This window comes from Vulpes lagopus, chromosome X (assembly GCF_018345385.1).
Source record: "Vulpes lagopus strain Blue_001 chromosome X, ASM1834538v1, whole genome shotgun sequence".
Taxonomy (NCBI): Eukaryota; Metazoa; Chordata; class Mammalia; order Carnivora; family Canidae; genus Vulpes; species Vulpes lagopus.
The window spans coordinates 109,696,953-109,715,911 of NC_054848.1; the positions used below are offsets into that span (position 1 = coordinate 109,696,953).

At 41.2% G+C, this 18,959-nt stretch overlaps 1 protein-coding gene across 5 annotated transcripts in view; it reads right to left on the minus strand.

The window, feature by feature from the left end:
- ATP11C (ATPase phospholipid transporting 11C) overlaps nucleotides 1-18,959 on the minus strand; it is a 184,540-nt gene that overhangs the window by 32,628 nt on the left and 132,953 nt on the right. For all 5 annotated transcript variants that reach the window (XM_041740622.1, XM_041740623.1, XM_041740625.1 and 2 more), the window contains exons 19-23: nucleotides 18,338-18,601; nucleotides 14,104-14,278; nucleotides 9,251-9,353; nucleotides 7,990-8,135; nucleotides 2,888-2,947 (exon numbers count right to left, since the gene is read on the minus strand). In XM_041740622.1, coding sequence (XP_041596556.1) covers nucleotides 2,888-2,947; nucleotides 7,990-8,135; nucleotides 9,251-9,353; nucleotides 14,104-14,278; nucleotides 18,338-18,601 — 748 coding nt within the window. The remainder of the gene's footprint in view (nucleotides 1-2,887; nucleotides 2,948-7,989; nucleotides 8,136-9,250; nucleotides 9,354-14,103; nucleotides 14,279-18,337; nucleotides 18,602-18,959) is intronic.

The following is an 18,959-nucleotide window of genomic DNA, read 5'->3' on the forward strand; positions in this document are numbered from 1 at the left end:
TGTAGCAGGCTTCTAAAAGTTCAGATTTTTGCTTGCCGCTTATAATACTTTGTGGTTGCCTCTGTAAGCAGGCTCCCTCCCTGCCACCTTACCCACAGCTATTATTGTCCCCCAAATCAACTCTATGTACCTCCTACCTTCCAAAAGGTGATCATTTTTCTATTTGTCGACTTGCAGTTTTTGTTCTCTCAGACCTCTGATTGATTTCTTGAGTGTTCAGAATATGACAACTATCTAGCTGTGTTCAAGGGACAAGACACGCTTAGGGTCCTAAATGCTCCACCATCTTAACTCCTCTTCCACAAAGATTTAAACTCCTCAAAAATCGTCTACTGAATTGAAAAGTATCCCCAAATACCCAAATTGGTGCTTTGTTCCTTTTAATTCTCAAGGGAGAGGATTAGTTTGTTGGTGCACAATACTATATTTTCATTGGAACCGATCTCATTTTCACTAATGAGAAAATTGAAAACAGCAAACAAACAAACAAACAAAAAGACTGCCTGGTGTGTAATTAAGTCTTGAATTTCATTCAAACAGAAGAAACATCAATCTACTTTTGTTCCACTATGGTACTATGATGTTACATGAGAGATAATTATAATTCTTAGATGCGTAATTAGGAGACAGTGTCCTCAAAACAAACAACAGGTTTAGTTGATAATAGTTTCCTATTAAACCTGCTACAAATATTTTCCTTTCACATAGGAAAAAGACCAGTATTATCCTAGCTTCGCTAAAGAAAGAGTTGCTTTCTGCTTAAAGAATCGGAATCCTAGGCAGCCCGGGTGGCTCAGCGGTTTAGCACCGCCTTCAGCCCAGGGCGTGATCCTGGAGACCCAGGTTTGAGTTCCACGTCGGGCTCCCTGCATGGAGCCTGTTTTTCCCTCTGCCTGTGTCTCTGCCTCTCCCTTTCTCTCTCATGAATGAATAAATAAAATAAAATATAATAAAGAATCTGAATCCTGGTCCTATTTCTCCATTCTCCGTAGCTGGCTCTCCAACTTCCAGGGTTGCAGAGAACATGTGATGTGGACCTGAATTGAAAAGGGCTGACCAACTGTGTGTGCTCTAAACATATTTGTGATATGGACGCTACATCCAGCAGTAGCACAAGGCTGAAGTTAAAAATAAAGCTATTGCACGGCACGCCACCACCTCAGAGACCTTCTTTTTACCCGACACACTTTTTCTCTAAGATATCTGATAGCTCCCTCATTCCTCTCCTTCAGCTCTCTGCCCAAATGTCACGTTGGAGGGAACTTTCCAGATCATCTTCTCTAAAACAGCAGACTCCTGCATTCACACTCTATCAGTTTTTAATGCTTTGCTTTTTCCTTCAGAGCCTTTATCAGTACCTGACATATGTGTATGATTGCAGGCTCTCCCCCTAACACTACACTGTACTACTGTGAGCTCCATGGGGTAAGACTTTGTTTTGATCACTGTTCTATGCCCAGCACTCAGCCTGGCATACAGTAGGCACTCAAGAGACATTCAATAAATGAATGAACCTACCAACTGAGCAACAGAGGCAGCCAAACATCAACTCCTATGGAGACCTCAACAGCTAATGTAACCTAACCAGACTCCAGACAGACTGGGGCCTGAGTCTCAGCTGGCTTTATAAGGAATAAGTTCTTTCTTCATACAACTTGCAAACACACTGGTTTCAAATTAAAAACAATGCTTTAACCAGATTAAGACAATTTCCATTTAGCACTTTGCTGCAAAACTGGAAATGTCTTTTTAAATACTTGCACTCATTCATGGAAGTGAGGACCTTGAAACATTTGATCAGTAGTAATCTGAATGCTCATACAAAGCAGATTTATCAGAATTTATAAAACTCTCTGTAACTAATACTGTTAGTTTTACATACAAGAAGACTGATGGCACTCAGTAGATGATGGATTCCTAAAGCAACCTGTGGAAGTGGCATCATGGGTGTGATGACATAGCACTGACATAAAGGAGAACGCACCAAATGAAAAGGAGGCAAGTTCTAGGGAAAGAGAGCAGTCACTTCCCATTCAGAAGAACACGTCATCTTAGAAATACTACCAAGAAAATGAGAAAAAAGATCGCTTCCTAGCAGGAGGAATGAAGCAGGCCTTGAAATTTAGAAACTCGGTCTCTAATATCTGTGATAATGCTACCAGGAGCTCAGCTTGGCAAAATCACTGAATTGCTCATAAATTAACTACAAAATTTCTCAGTAATTGAGCATCACAGCTTCTGTATTTGGCTACACTTCCACGAGAAGCAACAAAGAGCCATTTCAGTTGTTAAAGCTATAAATGTGTATGCCTACCCACCACTTCTGTATCAAAAGAACACGTATCATCTTCTTTACAGAGTAAGAGATGTTCAGAAGACAAAAAAGGGCAAAAAATGTAATTGCTCAAGCAATCCAAGGCTTTATCCAGGGATCACAGCTTCTTAGCCAGTTGAAAGATCAACATTTTTCTAGAAAATCAACCCGAGAAACTGCAAAGGTGTGAGATTTTCTTTGATGAAATATTAAGCCACACCATTTTAGGATTATTGGGAAACATGGTTTGCATTGATTGAAAGAAATACTCTTAAGGTTATCTCAATTCCAACAGGATGTATCAAATAACTTTTAAGAAGAAAGTAACAATAAGTACATTACTAACGCAAAGACATAAACATTTGCTATTGTCAAAAACCAGGGCAAGAAGATTAACTATTGAACTAAAAAATAAATAAATAAAATAAAATAAAATAAAATAAAATAAAATAAAATAAAATAAATTCTTTTACTTTGAACATACCTCTCTCATCACTACAATCCAATACAAAAAAGGTAATTTATTAATAGCCAACGTAAAGTACATAATAATAAATAACTAGGGAAACAAACCTGTTGTGAGAATCCACAGAAGAATTGGTACAAAAATTGTGGCAAGATGAAACAAAGGTTCTGGAAAAAAATGTAAAAAAGGGTTAATGTTTTCACTTTAACTTCCTAAACTAACACAGGATACTGGACTCCAAATAGTCTATAGTCAATCCTAAGTCCTTCTAATATCATAAATAAATCTCCATTAGAGTTGTAAGCAGACAACTCAAAGACAAATGATTAATTCATATTAATACCCACTTTTGCCTTACCAAGCAGAAGGAGGGTTTCACTTTATGAGAACCTTTGCTCTTCTTGAGAGAAGAAATAATCTCATACAAATACAAACATCTAGGTATTACCCCTTAAATGCCAATTTGATTCGCAAAATCAATATAAGGTAGACTGACATAAAGCTCAAAGTGTACATTTAAAGTCAATTAATGCCAATAAACAGCCAGGATATTCTTATAGTGTATGTCAGCACTAACAGTATCAACTAATGCTTTACCACCTTTGTTTCTGCCTCATCAAACAATCAACATATTATTATTGACCACCTATTCCATGCAAAGATGGTATTGTGGGTGATACAAAAACAGAACAAAACTTCTTACTTCTACAGAACTTATTTAATTGGGAGAATACTAAAAACAAACAGGAAAAAATATAAGCCGAGAATTCATAAGGCAGGAAAAGCCACCAGGTAGGACTATCAATACTGAAATTAATGTCTTCAGGCAAAATTACCAGAACTAGTATTTTCAAATGAGTGCTATCCATCAAGGTAGGATGCGACCTTATTTCAGTGCTGCTGTCACTTGTTCATAACGTCTCTGGGTAGCCCTTCTAGAGCCCATTTTTGGGCTATGTCAGAACATCAGTCTCTTTCCTTCTGTCACACATTCTCACTTCGCTCATTTACCAGGCTAGGAGGCTCAAAACTTGTTTTTAAAAATACAATGCATCCTCAAAGGATGAACATCTGCCATAGCTGAGGATACTTAGGCGAATATACTACAGGCTCTGGAGGATGTTCCTCAAGAAAAGTGCTATATATATATTGAGTAAGCCCTATAGCATCTGAGTGCCAGAGCTCCCAAGGTCATCATCTTGGAAGACTGACACTCATGGGTACACATCAGTTTTGGTAGGATGCAAAAATATACTTAAAAATTGAGTGCTCTGAGGTTGGAGGAGGCAGCACTCAGTGAGGATCATGAAGATGCTTTGTGGGAAGGGGAAGTCTGACTCTCACAAGAATGTAAGTCCCATGACAACTGAGACTTTGCCTGTTCTATTCCATTATGAATCCTCTGGTTTTAAAATGGTTCTTGGCACATGCTAATACATTCAAACACATCTGTTGACTGAGTGAATAAAAGAATTAGAATTTGAACAAGGTGTTAAGGATGGATAAGATTGGTTAACAGTAGGAACCAAGGCAACCTTATATTTTAAACATATAAGGTAAGACAGGGTCAGACAGGGGGGTGCCTTAAAAGACAAACTAATCCTTAGACAATGGAGAGTGATGTTTCTGGAGGACCAGTTAAAAAGTGGCATTTTCTGAACATTAACTTGGCTGAATTACGCAAGGTAGATTGAATGGAGAAAGAGAAGGCAGGAACACCCATCACTGAAGCACTCCAGGAGTGAAGCAATTGATATTTGAAGATGCACTGACAAGGTAAGAGGAAGGTAGGTTTTTCAGCTCAGCCAAAGAGGGTTGAAAGTATTAGAAGTCATCTTGGGATAAAAAGCCGTAGTAGAAAAGGAGCACTGCTAAGTCAGTAGCTAAGATGACCACGGGCACAGAGAGCCTAATGAATATGGAGGGTATTATCTACACAAATAATCCCCTAAATTTGGAACAGGGATAGGTTAATTACTGATCACTGGTAAACAGCCATTTTAATTCTTGTTTTGTTTGTCTTAACAGAGCATTCCTTCCATCTGGTGGTAGGTGCTTGAATTGCAGGCCAAAATCTTAAGGAAGGCAAACCAGGACTCAGGAGTAAGATCAGAGTGTTAGGCAGATATGCACAGCAAATCTTCACGGGCTCCCTTACTAAGGGAAATTAAGAGAGAGTAACGACCTGTCCCCAAGGGGGGCTGTGAAATAGAGTGAGTACAAGGCCTGACAGACTAAGTGTGATGTACAAAGAGTCCTGGACTGAGAATAAGTAAACCTATTGTGGAAATGTAGCTCTGCCATTTTTGAGCTGAGGAGGAAAAGGCAAGTTATGCAAACTCTCTGAGCTCTGATTTCCACATATTTTTTTAAAGATTTTTTTATTTATTTAGTCATGACAGACACAGAGAAAGAGAGGCAGAGACACGGGCAGAGGAAGAAGCAGGCTCCATGCAAGGAGCCTGACGTGGGACTTGATCCCAGGTCTTCAGGATCACACCTTGGGCTGAAGGCGGCGCTAAGCCACTGAGCCACCTGGGCTGCCCATGTATGGCTTTAAGAATATTAAAAGCTAGTTAATTAAGATCTGGGATTGATCACAGAAAACCAGCACACAAAAAGTTGCTGTGCTTTGCCTTTCTGAAATACAGGGCATGAAATCTAAATACTGTAACAGTTTCAATCATTTAATTTGCACATGAACTTGGTAAGATATCTACAAACTAGAATCTTATTAAGAACTTTGGTAAATTCTATCCCCTGGTAGACACAAATGGGTAAGCAGGCTCAGTCTAATGTGAACTCTAATGCTCGGTGATAAAAGAAAACCTCTCGATTTGATGCACTGAGCAGGTTACAACACTGCTTCTATGTTATTGGTCCAAAAAGCATAACCTCAATCTAATGATAAGTGAACTTTAGACAAACCCAAACGGAGGGACATTCTACAAACTGGCCAGTACTTTTCAAAAATGTTAAGATCATGAAGACAAAGAAGATAGGAGTACGCCAGTGTAAAGAAAACGAAGACACCTAATCCTGGGAAACGAACAAGGAGTAGTGGAAGGGGAGGTGGGCGGGGGGTTGGGGTGACTGGGTGATGGGCATTGAGGGGGGCACTTGGCAGGATAAGCACTGGGTGTTATGCTATATGTTGGCAAATTGAACTCCAATAAAAAAATTTAAAAAAAAGAAAGAAAAGAAAATGAAGGAGGTATGACAGCTAAATGCACTCACAAGCCTGAGATGGACCACAAGGATTATCAGTTGGACCTTTGGCAAAATTGCAATACTACATATGGACTAGTTAACAATGTGCCAATTAATTTCAATTTATGGATCTTGACAGCTATGTTGTGTGTTACCTAAGGTGCTAACAGTAGACAAAAATATATGAAAATCATTTTACTAATTTTGTGACTTTATTTAAAGACTGAATTTATTTCAACATGAAAAGTGAAAAAAACTTTAAAAACTATAGTGAACAGGGATCCCTGGGTGGCGCAGCGGTTTGGCGCCTGCCTTTGGCCCAGGGCGCGATCCTGGAGACCCGGGATCGAATCCCACGTCGGGCTCCCGGTGCATGGAGCCTGCTTCTCCCTCTGCCTGTGTCTCTGCCTCTCTCTATCTCTCTGTGACTATCATAAATAAATAAAAATTAAAAAAAAAAAAAAAACTATAGTGAACAGAACATAGGACAAGAGATCAAGTTCTGGTCCATGTCAGCTTCAAATGATTTTCATGCTTTATTTTTTTTAAAGATTTTACTTATTTGAGAGAGAGAGAGTGAGAGCAAGAGAGAAAGAGAGCGCGCGCGCTAGAGAGAGCAAGCATGGGTGCACAAGCAGGGGGAGCAGCAGAGGCATAGGGAGAAGCAGGCTCCCTGGGGAGCAGAGCACCTGATGTGCTGCTCAGTATCAGGACCCTGGGATCATGACTTGAGCTGAGAGTAGATGCTTAATCCACATACTTTAGACCTTACGTCACCTTCCCGTATGCCAGGGACATTAGGCATAAAATGAGTTAGGCTTGTACTATTAGGCTTGTATTATTTTCATGGCCTCCAAATTGTGCTCTGAGGAATCTCTGGGCAAGACAAGGAGGTTGAGCAAGGACACAACCCTGAACCCATAATCCTTCAATGAATGCAATTCTGCTGCTATCTGCTTTATCTGTAGAATTTCAATTGAGAAGAGGACTCTGCTACTAAAAAGACTAGTTCAGAATACTGTTTAGGATAAAAAGGGAACGAACTATTGATATATGTTACAACATGGATGAAACTCAAAAACATTATGCTAACTGAAACAGGCCAGACACAACAGAGCACATATGATTTTATTTATATGAAGTTCTAAAACAGGCAAATCGAATGTGCGTACTGCATAAATTATGCCTAAATTTATATATTATATGTTGTAAGTATCACTCTATATATTGTGCGGCAATATAACTCAGATTAGTCATTGCTGCAAGGCAGAGGAGACTGACCGGGAAGGCTCACATGGGAATGTGCTGGGATGATGGTTACATGAATGTAAACATTTGTCAAAATGGAACTATACACTTTTAGTGGGTACATTTTATTGTATTTAAACTCCAATAAAGCTGACTTAAAAATTTCATCCCAAATTGCTGCATTAAAAGGAATTTCTAGTTTCTTTTTAAAAAATATTTATTGGGATCCCTGGGTGGCACAGCAGTTTAGCACCTGCCTTTGGCCCAGGGCGTGATCCTGGAGTCCCAGGAAGGAGTCCCACATCAGGCTCCCTACATGGAGCCTGCTTCTTCTTCTGCCTCTCTCTCTCCCTGTGTTTCTCATGAATAAATACATAAAATCTTAAAAAAAAAATTTTATTTGAGAGAGAGTGCATGTGAGCAGAGGGAGGGGCCAAGGGGCAGAGGGAGAGAGAAAAGCTCAAGCAGAAAAGCTCAGTGCGCAGCCCGACACAGGGCTCAATCTCACAACCCTGAGATCAGGACCTGAGGCGAAATCAAGTCAGACACTTAACTGACTGAGCCACCCAGGTGCCCCAGGAATTTCTAGTTTCTGATTCATTAGATAAATCACCTATGTTTTGTAGACCACAAATCTCAGTACTAAGATAGCAAAAGAACTGTGAAAAATAGGAAGAAAATCTTATGACCAAGCTGAGTCAATGCTGGGTTAGATGGTGATAAGTCAAATTACAAATATTTTGTTACATACCTTATAGAAGAAATACTGTACAAGGTGTGCTATTCTCACATAATATAGATGTCCATGAGCCAAGAGCAGTTTCTTTAAATGTTTAAACTTTGGAACAGCATAATCGCTATTCCTGGCTGCTTGGCGGCCTTCTTTGCCTTTAATACCTGAAAAAGAAAAGCAACCCTCTTGATTTATTATTTTCACACTTTTAACTTCTGTACGTGGCACAGTTCGTGCATGCAGATTTGTTTTTTAACCAAAATATGCTGTAACAGTGACAATGAGTCTTAACGAACAAAAAATAAAACTAGGTTTAGATGGTAATTACTTGTTTATAACACAATATAAAATGATTAACTAGAATTATTGTTTCCATCATTACAAGGCAAAAATTATCTTAAGGAAAAAACTCAATCTGAAAATTATTTTAAAGGCACTTAGTAAGTGCTGCTAGACAACGGACCTGGGGTTTGTGGTCTAGGAGCTCAGAACAGAAGCATTACAATGAGATGGGGAAGTCTTCTCACTGAATGGAACTCTAAGTAGTAGCCCAAGTATTCCATGAGGTCGAGCAGCTTTAGGCCACTTCCATATGAATAACCAATGTGGAACACTGAATGGGGTTACTTCCCAATGGAAAGAATCTGGGAATCCAAACTGTAGTAATAATTCCCAAGATACGAATACTATTATTTTCTCCCCTCAACAAAACAAAACAACCCAAAACATTTGTTGGGGCATTAAGATTGCTGCCTATCAGCAGCCTGACGTAGGAAAAAAAAATGGTGCAGGCAGTAGAAAAAGCTGTTGTTGCATGCCAACATATACATTTGACCCTACGGCCCAAAGCACCCATAAATATTGCCATGTGGAAAACCAGCCAACCAATTATTTCTTAGACCCAAACAGTTAAGAATCTCACAAGATATAGTGCAGCAACATAAGCAGGCGATGTGGCCAGGGGCAGAAAATCAATAAAATTTCATGCATGCTGTCAAAGTGAGAGCTAAATGATCAATTGCACTGCCAGTAGGTTTGGGAAATTCACTTCACTTGGCTAATATAAAAATATCCTCTAACTTTGTATTGCTACATTCCCACCAAGGGTAGGATTTTGGGATGGACATGTCAGAGGATGATTTTTATTCATTTAATAATTATCATTCCTAAATTAAAATTCAAGATGAGTAACCAAAACATTTTCTCTAGAATATAAGACCACTCTACCTACAAACAATACTGATATCTTATAGCTGCCATCTCATTAGGTGGTTCTTACCTATTCCCACATGGGATTCCAAGATCATGCTAACATCATTGGCACCATCACCTATCGAGAGTGTTATTGGGCTGCCTTTTAAATTCTTCACCATTCTGACAATCTAAACATTAAATACAAAAGAGGTACAGAGAAGGTCAAAGCAGAATGTGAGACTACTACACTGCAGGTATATGCCTCATTCACACTTGCCAATGGAGGCCTTGCACACAAGCAGAAAGGTAGTTTGTGCATATATGTACGATAGCTTTGAATTCTCAGAGGTAAAAGAACACAGCTTTTCAAATATAACACCAGTGCCCATTTTTTTTCTTGGTTCCAGGCATATACGAAGTGTCAGAAAACCTTGTCTCCTACCTATACCAGAGGCTAATGTGTTTCCCTCTTTTGTCATCACTCCACGCATCCTTTCAGATGACATGTTGAGTGTGACAGTGAAGACCAGAAAGCTTATTTGAGGTAACATGAATAGGGCTACTGGAATAAGACTGGGAAGTAAGAGAACAATGCTTCTAGAACCTCTCCAGCTCTCTTCCCTGCAGACCCAACCATTCCCTTCGGTGTATTCTCATATTCCCAGGGTCGTCCCTAATGGCAAATTCTTACACACATCCAGCTGCCAACTAAACTTTATGAAATCTCCCAAACCCAATATGATTTAAACTCTTGGGCAGGTTATCTGTGTTTTTAAATGGGGGCATCTTAAAGGTGGTGGGATCTGCAGAAATTTCCCTGAGCTATGTGTATAAAGCCAGTCACTATTCTGAACGTCTCTTCAAGATGTGTCAAGGGCACAATGCAGCTCACAGCTATGCTCATGGCAGGTAGTGAATAAAAGAAATCTTCTGCTGGAATCACTTGTGGAAGTCTACTGGGGGAGCAGCTGCCCTCCCACCCTATGTTTTAGACAATTACTGCTTTATGTGTCACTCCTCAAACCCTTCTAGAATCTGGCAGTTTTAAAAAAGTGTATATAATGCAGAAGCTAAACTAATGCCGTGCAGAAATTCTGTCCTCAGAATTGCTTTCAGCAGTTAACATAAATAAAATCCATTTTCAACAATAAGTGATTAAAAATAATTGACACGAGGCTAAGCCACCCCATAGTCTTTTCTTTAAACAAAATTTAGCAGGTTTTAGTTGTACTAAGTAACATATAAAAACCCACATCCAATTCCATTGAACACAAAAACGCTGTTATTGTGAAATGCCAGCTTTCCCCTATTCCATTCCCTCCCTCAACTTGGATCTTTTCAGAAATTTTTAGAGACTCTTAGAAATAATCTGTAAATAAGTGAAAGACAAAATTAAAGACCCTGAACTAAATGTGTTTTTGATGGGCTACATAATCCTGGTTAACCTCACTGCACCTGTAATACTAGTAACGTCATGATTTGTACCTCAAGAAAGAAAAATTGCAGCCAGGAAAGGTCTAGGGAAGGCAATAAAATTATCGAGGGTGACAGCTTGTGCATAAAAATATAGGTTAAGAATATTAAAGGTCATCCTTGTGGAAAGATAAAAAGACATATAGTCATGGACTATAACATCATGAAAGATTTAGATAGAAAAACATGTTTTTTTTAAAACTGTGCCCTGGGTCACCTAGATTAAGAACTTCTCAACCTCTAAGACAGCTTCATGAGAAAGAAATCAATTAGCCAAAACGATTTATCGATCAACTACAACTGCACACAACACAATGTGCAAACATCCAAGAAAAGACAGAAGGCTGGTCACACACCTTAAGAAACATGTCATGGAAAAGTAGAGATAGGGAATAAGTAGGGGAATATTAGGTAATCAGATTAACAAGAAGTGCCAACAGTGTGAAGTATCTGTGCAAGGGAATACAACACTGTCATCTAAGTTGTCCCCCCAAGAAAGCCCTGGATGCCAAAGAAGGGAGAGGAGACTACATGCCAGAGTAATCAGGAATGATTTTACAGAAGGAAGGGTAACTTTATCTAACTGATGAAAGATGGTTAAAGATTTGCACGGATGGGGAAAAGGGGCTTGGAGGAATATTCCAGAGAGAGGGAGAATGGCATGATCCAAGGCACATGCCCAGGTTAAGTACAATATATGCTCAGAAGACAGACTGACTTGACCAGATCAATGCGTTTTCATAGAGGGGGCATGGACAGCTGTACCTGGGTCCAGATCAACAGGCAGTGATATTATCAAAGTGAGAGTGAGGTGTTGGAAGAACAGGAAGAAAAAGCAAGGCTGCAGGCAAAGAGCCAAGTTAGGTGGCTAGCTACATACAGGTGGAGTTTGATGAGCTGTTAAAGGCCTGTGCCTGTGGGATGCCTGGATGGCTCAGTGGTTGAATGTCTGCCTTTGGCCCAGGGTGTGATCCCGGGGTCCTGGGATTGAGTCCTGCATTGGGCTCCCCATAGGGAGCATGCTTCTCCCTCTGCCTATGTCTCTGCCTCTTTCTCTGTGTCTCTCATGAATAAATAAATAAAATCTTTAAAAAAAAGGCCTGTGCCTGTAAGGAAAGAAAAGATGAAAAAGACGATATACTCGAAAATGGACAGAATTTGGTGACTGATACCACATGGGAGGGTAAAGTATGGGGCAAGTCAACACAGATTTCAAGGTTCTGAGTCTAGAACGCTAGAAGGACAGTGAACTCAGTAATTGCTGCAGAAGAAGACAAGGAAGATGAAGGGCTGTAAAGAAAGCTGAGTTGAGCTGATAATGACACAGCCAAGGACAGGTGTCCAGTAAGCAGCTGGAGAAGTGAAGCAGAATCCCAAGTATCTAGATTGGAGAAGTAACTAGAAAAACACATACATGGACATGACAGAGGAGTAGGTGATGTCCTGGAAGATGGGACTAGAGCAAAGGAAATAAAATAGGTCCAGGATTGAACTGGGAGGCTCCATATTCTGGGTGGGAAAAGCAGTACAGGGTCAGGAATTCAAATAACTGCCTGGGTAGCAGAGTAGCTGGAATCCTAGCAAGCAATTTGAGCAACAATCAACATAGGAAAAATGAAGAGAGACTCTGTCTCTGACTAAAGGGACGATTTCTACGGATGTGGTTCTGGTAGGATCTACTTCCTCAGCTGGAGCTAACCAAAGCTCTGAAGGTTGAAGAAAAAAGAGAAGAGCATGATTGTGGTGGTGATCAAGAGTGAAAAGAAAGTAGACTGAGACAATGCCCTAAATTAGGGTGGGCTGTGTGTGCGTGTGCGTGTCCATGTGTGTGACGTAGAGAGTAGGGTTTGGATAAAGGACGAACCAAAGACACAGCCATTCCTTGAGTCCAGAGCAGGCAGCTGAAGAAAATGAAGAAGCAAGAGTGACACATGTGAAAGAATACAGTGCACAGAGCAGTGAGAAATCTGTAAGAGACTCTAAGGGTCTTGGTACCAAGTGCAGAAAAGCAAGGTGAAGCAGATCCACATGAGCTGGGGGAGCTGGAGACAACAGCATTTGGGAGGTGGCCCTGGAATTGGGTTTAATTATGAGTAAAACTTCTGTTAGGCCAAAAGGAATTCAGAGAGAGTTCCAGATAAGGAAGGCTTCGGAGGTTGTGTGAGCCTGGCAAGTGGAAGGGACACACAGGGCGGAACCGCCACCAGGAGTGGAGAGGATTCAGGCTGGCCATGGGAAGGACAATGGACACAGAGCATGTGGAGACATGGTGAGTGCCAGCAAGGGGCGAGCCCGTGTGCCAGAGTCACCTGCCCCTCGTCCTCATAGACTAGGAAACCATGACAGCATCCGAGTGAGAACATATAATGGGAGAAGTGGTGTTTTAATGAGATTAACTGGGGGGCATGGCAAGAGACTGGAGGGGGAAGGGCAAAAGTCAGGAGGCTAACGAGGAGCCTGAATCACAGAGTCGGTGTGAGAAGTCACTGGGCTCAGGCTGGCATGGAAGTGAGACTTACAAAGATGCCCCAAATGAGATCTGTGACAAAAGGTATAGGGTCAATGGGGCACATTGACTATATACAGAGTGGGGGAGAAGAGACGGGTCAGAGATAGTCTGGTGACGTAGGGAGCAAAAGAAACGTGGCACTGGTGACAAGATTAATGAAGACAAGTGAGAGAAATGGCCCGAGGGAGAAAATGAGAAGATCTGTCTTGGACACTGGAATTTAATATGACAGGGGTGGGAGTCCACGTGGAGCTGTCTAGCAGGCAGCTCAAGGTAGATTTCACGGAGAGGCAAAGTCAGTAGCAGAGACTATCAATGAGAGCCCCAGAAATTCGTGTTTAGAGACAGGCTCTAAGTGAAAAGCAGAAGGAAGACTTAGCCCCAGAGAAAAATGATAATTAGTGAGAAGTGAGAAGATGAAACAAAATAAAAAGGCACTAGTTTGCCAAGTAGGACAAAAAAAAAAAAAAAAAAAAAGTCAAGATGTGGACCAGAGACAGAAAGCAAGGGAGGAAAGTTCTAAGGAGGATATTACTGATGGCCTTAAATGCAGCAGAGAAACGAGGGGCAAAACACAAGAAGGCGCAGCAGATCTGGCAAGGAGGCTGCTGCTCTCCTCTAGGAGCCCCAGGGGGATGGGAGAAGAAGAAGGAACACACAGGGCTGATGTAACGGGAGCGACGAGCGGTGCTACGGGGGCAGCCCGCGCCAACCACTCAGGAGAGAAGCGTGGAAGGCAAGGAACAGGACGGCCAGCTCGAGGGGACAAGAGGCACGGGTTAATTCAAAGTGCTGGGCAGACCTCTGAATCTGACCGCAAAGAAGCAGCAGCCTGCTTATCCCAAAAGGATGGAATAAGGTAAAAAGGACTGTGTGAAGAAACAAATTAAAAGTGAACATTTGCACACACATGTATAGAAATGCCCGGAACGGAACATGAACCAATAGCCCCTTACCTGGGCTTTCTGTAATGGTGCCATCCGACAGCAGAGCACTGCAGTGCACTTCATGCATATCTGTAAGAAAATGCTTTTGTAGTTGTTAGAGCTGGAGTCTTGACTAGAATTTAATATGAGTGACAATGTGGAGCCATCAATGATCAATCCATATTCCTGATGTTCTGTCCATGCTCTGGAAAAGAAAAACAATGCTGTCATTGAATCTCCTATACATTCCTATTTAGAAACCTGATGTGTATGTGTGTGTGTGTGTGTGTGTGTGTTTAAGATTTTATTTATTTATTCATGAGAGACACAGGAAGAGGCAGGGACATAGGAAGAGGGAGAAGCAGGTTCCTGGCAGGGAGCCCGATGTGGGAGTTGATCCCCGGACCCCAGGATCACGCCCTGAGCCAAAGGCAGACGCCACCCAGGTGCCCCAGAAACTTGATGTTTTTTAAAACCACAAAGAGGAGGGTCTCACATAAGAGTCATCATCAATCTGGTTCCTGAACCTATAAGCTGTAAAGAAGCAACGGTCTCTGATAATGGCACAACAGAAATTTTTTCCATGACATCTTTGAGACCCAAGTTGCCCATATAGATTCAAAGTTCTAAAAGGTATAAAAATAATGGACATTTAGCAGCCAGTCTCTGTAGGAAACTCAAGGTGAATTATAGAAATTACAGATCAGTCAGTCAGACTCTGGGATGAAGACAGACCATCAGTCTGAAAACTGCTTAATGATACAGGAAAAAGACAAAATGGCTTTGTCTACAAATCACAGAAGACCTTTTCCTGAACGACAAAGCCTGTCAATAGACCTGGCTTCTCAAAAATGATGGGGCACCTAAAAGACATGGTGTTCATTAAAAAATACCATATGATAATGATACATGTTCCTTAAAGAAGTATCATCTTATACTGGATTAGTGCTTCTCAATCATAGCCTTCCCACTAGACTCATCTGGGCAGCTTTAAAAAATGGCCCATGCCTGAGGTCTATTCCCAGACAAATTAAATCAGAGTATCTTGGGCAGTGCTTGGTTATTTATAGGTCTATGTTTCAGAAAGCCCTGTAGGTGATTCTCATGCATAGCCAGGACGACTAAGAGATATTGGGTGCCAGGAAAGACAAATATAACAGGTGCCAAGTGCTTAAGAAAAACATATGGGAGGGGTGCCTGGGTGGCACAGTAGGGTCAAGCGGCCGACTCTTGGTTTTTGCCTCAGGTCATGATCTCAGGGTCATGAGATCGAACCCCACATTGGGCTCCATGCTCAGTCTGCTAAGGTTCCTCTCTCCCTCTACACACACACCCCGACCCCCAACATGCATGCCCCCTCTTTGTCTCTAAAATAAATAAATCTTTAAAAAAAAACATAGGAGGGAGAACTTACAACCGAGAAAATTCTACCAATTAATATTTCATTTTTTTTGTAATTAAGAAGAAAACAGTGATTAAGCCATTTTTATGCAGGGAATCTTGGATGCCATTTCAGCTCCACTGCTGCGTAAGTATTAGACACAGCACGATGTCATCATTATCGATTCATTTGTCTAATTTTAGGCTTCCTGAAGCTTAATGTTTAAGGGAATCTTGTAAAAATTCCTGAGACTTTTGTTCAAGTGTCGATTCTGACTCACTAGGTTTGTGGGGGGACAGGAGATTCTCCCTTTCTGACAAGCTCCTAGAACTAACTAATGGAGCTGCTGTTTTATGGACCAAACGTTTCAGGCCTGGGAGCCCAACATGCCTCCTCTTTCCTCTATTCCATATTCCCCTGGTGTATTCTAACACTCTAGTATTTTCTACTTGTCCATAATCTGCTTCATCATTTTATTTTAAAGATTTTATTTATTTATTCATGAGAGACAGAGGAGGGGGGGAGAGGGAGAAGCAGGCTCTACGCAGGGAGCCCGACGTGGGACTCGATCCCGGGACTCCAGGATCTCGCCTTTGGCCAAAAGCAGCGCTAAACCACTGAGCCACCCAGGGATCCCCTGCTTCATCATTTCAGAAGCATGTTTTGTTCACTAATCAAAGGGAAACCAATCACATATTCTCCTTTGCTTATCTACCCACAGAGCTAACTTAATGTGCAGAGAACGGTGTCTCAGTATCAATCAAGCAATATTTATAAACATCAACTCTAAGTAGGACACATGAAAAGAGTGGGAAGGATCATGAACTAATCCTTCCCTGGAGAACAGGAAAAGCTCCTTGAGGTGACCAAAGTATACAGGAGAGAACACACGCAAACAAGATATGAGATGGCTCACGTCCAGACAGAGCTTGGGACAACAAATACACACAGGAAAGAACAGTGGAGCTGAGAGCCAGGGTAGAATGAGCCGACGGGAGAGAACGTGCACCATGGTGCACGAGGACAGCAAGTGGAAAAGGTCACTGGAGGCCTTTTATGTGGCCTCATTCTGTGTATAATGGAGAACCACTCGTCCAGCAGAGGGACTTACGGGATTCAGGGCATGAATTGCTGGGAATTTGGAGTGGAGCACTCATGGTGAGAAAGGAAACCTGAAAAAGGCTTGATGGCTGATCTGAAGTGTGAGGGACAAAGAAGCAGAAGCTGACAAAAGTGATTCTGGGTCTGATGCTTATATAACCCGAGGGAAGTCTGTGCCCAACTCCAAAAAGATGAACCACAAGAGGGAATATTTTGAGATGGGGAGGTAAGTTTTTCATAAGCCTCGGCTTTTACAAAAGTGCCCGGGAGCTGCTGAATGGTGCTACGGGCTGAACTGTGTCCCATGCACCCCCTGCTCCTACTCCCCTGCAAAGTCCTATGTTTAAGTTCTCACCACCAGTTGTGATGGAGCCTTTTGGGAGGTGACATGGTTTAAGTGAACTCATGGGGGTGGAGCCTTTATGATGAGATTAGTGCCCTTAGAAGAAGAGACACCAGAATGTCATCTCTGTGACATGCAAAGATACAGTGAGAAGGTAGCTTTCCAGAAAGAGGGGCCTCAACAGAACTCGACTCTACTGGCACCCTGACCTTGGACTTCTAGACTCCAGATATATGAGAAATAAGTTTCTACTGTTTGAGCCACCCAGTCTATGGTATTTTGTTATGTTAGCTGCAGCAGAGTAAGACAAATGGACAAGTAAAATATAATTTGGACTGCCTTTATACATACCATTTGGCTAAAGGAAGGAAACATTTATGACAGGCAACTAGTAAAACCATGTTTAATGCTCACTGATGCCCAAGTGCCAGAAGAACAACAGCTGGTTTAAAATTGGCCATAGCCTCATGAATGCAGGGAAATCACTTGTAAAGCTTGTTTAAGCACCAGAGACGAGGATCCACACAGAGCACAGCTGTTAAAAGCATGGGCTCTGGAATTAGATAGACTTGCTCTACCTGTTATTAGCTGTGTGATCTTGACTAAGTTACTGCATCTCTCTGAGCCATACTCTATCTGTAAAAATGAAGAAAACAAGATAGCCTTGCCAGGTTGTGATGAAGATGAAATGAGAATAATTCTATAAAATGCTAAATGTTGATCCTGACACAGAGAGTGTACTCAAGAAATGCAGAGTATCATCATCTAGGGGTCTTTGGATTTAGTGTAGGCACATCCTATAGCATTCCAGAAGAAGCAACTGATTTGCTTATGGCCATAGTAAAGTCCAGCAACTGGTTTAGAGCCTTGGTTAATGATCTCTGGGCACTGAATTATTCTGTATCAGTGGCTTTCCTTGAGACCTTTAAGTTCCACAAGTTCTTCCTAAGGAGCTAGTTGAAAGCAGAGTTGAAGTGGCCATGTTATTAACAGGCATTTGGTTCTCTTTGGAGTTCTGGTGCGTGAAAATCTACAGAGGAAATGGCTCCAGGACTTCAAATTACATGGAAAATGCTATAGAGACTGGTTTCGTTACATTCAATTTAAGAGACCACAAAAAGGAGCATTGTTTTCTTGACATGGATCAGGCCAGAGGATCAGGGTTAAATACTCAAACCCTAAACATGAAGAAACTGAACTACTTTTCTAAACCTTGAGAAATATAGGATTTTCTTTTTAATTAAAAGGAGGTGGAAAGTACTAAATAATATTAAATGAGCCATTGGCCAAGTCCTCAGGGAAGGTCTTAATAACTCATAAGGATAAAACATCTGCAAACAAAGAATGATAAATCATAGAAAATGGAGCCTTCTGCATAAACAGCTGTGATTTACATTTGTACTCATGCCTAAATATAAGAAACTGATGCACTTTCTTACTTTTTAAGGCTTCTAGTACTTTTAGGAAAATCATGCAGCAACTTCTTACGATATTCTATCAACAATTCATGTAATCGATCTTCTTTCCTTTCACTTTCTTCGATCGTTTTTGTAGTCAGTTCCAAGAGCTCAGTGCTGGTTTGGAAAAGGCGGCATGCATAGCAGGTGGATTTGGCCGTCTCCATCTTGTCCCCAGTAAGCACCCAGACTTTCAGACCTGCTGCATGCAGAGCTTCAATGGTCTCAGCTGCTTGATCCTGTAGCCTGGGAACACAAAGGAAACCTTGTTATCCTTAAAAATTCTGGATAGAGATTCTGCAAGAAGGCTTACAAAAGAGAATATTTTTACAATTCACACAATTCCAGAGTCCTGACATGTTATCAGCTGGTTTTCTCATATATCCTCTACTCTTTCTGAGCATGTTCTCTCTGACATAGTTTTACTTACTAAAATGAATTTCGAACAACGTGGTCTGGAAAAATTAATGACATCTCTTTAGATAACTGGTATCCAATGCTAGAATGGAGAGTCATACTCTTAGCTAAAATGTTCATGAACTCACCAAACATTCTTATTCATTGTCACTTTAATGTAATTCATTATATTTTATATCTCACCATA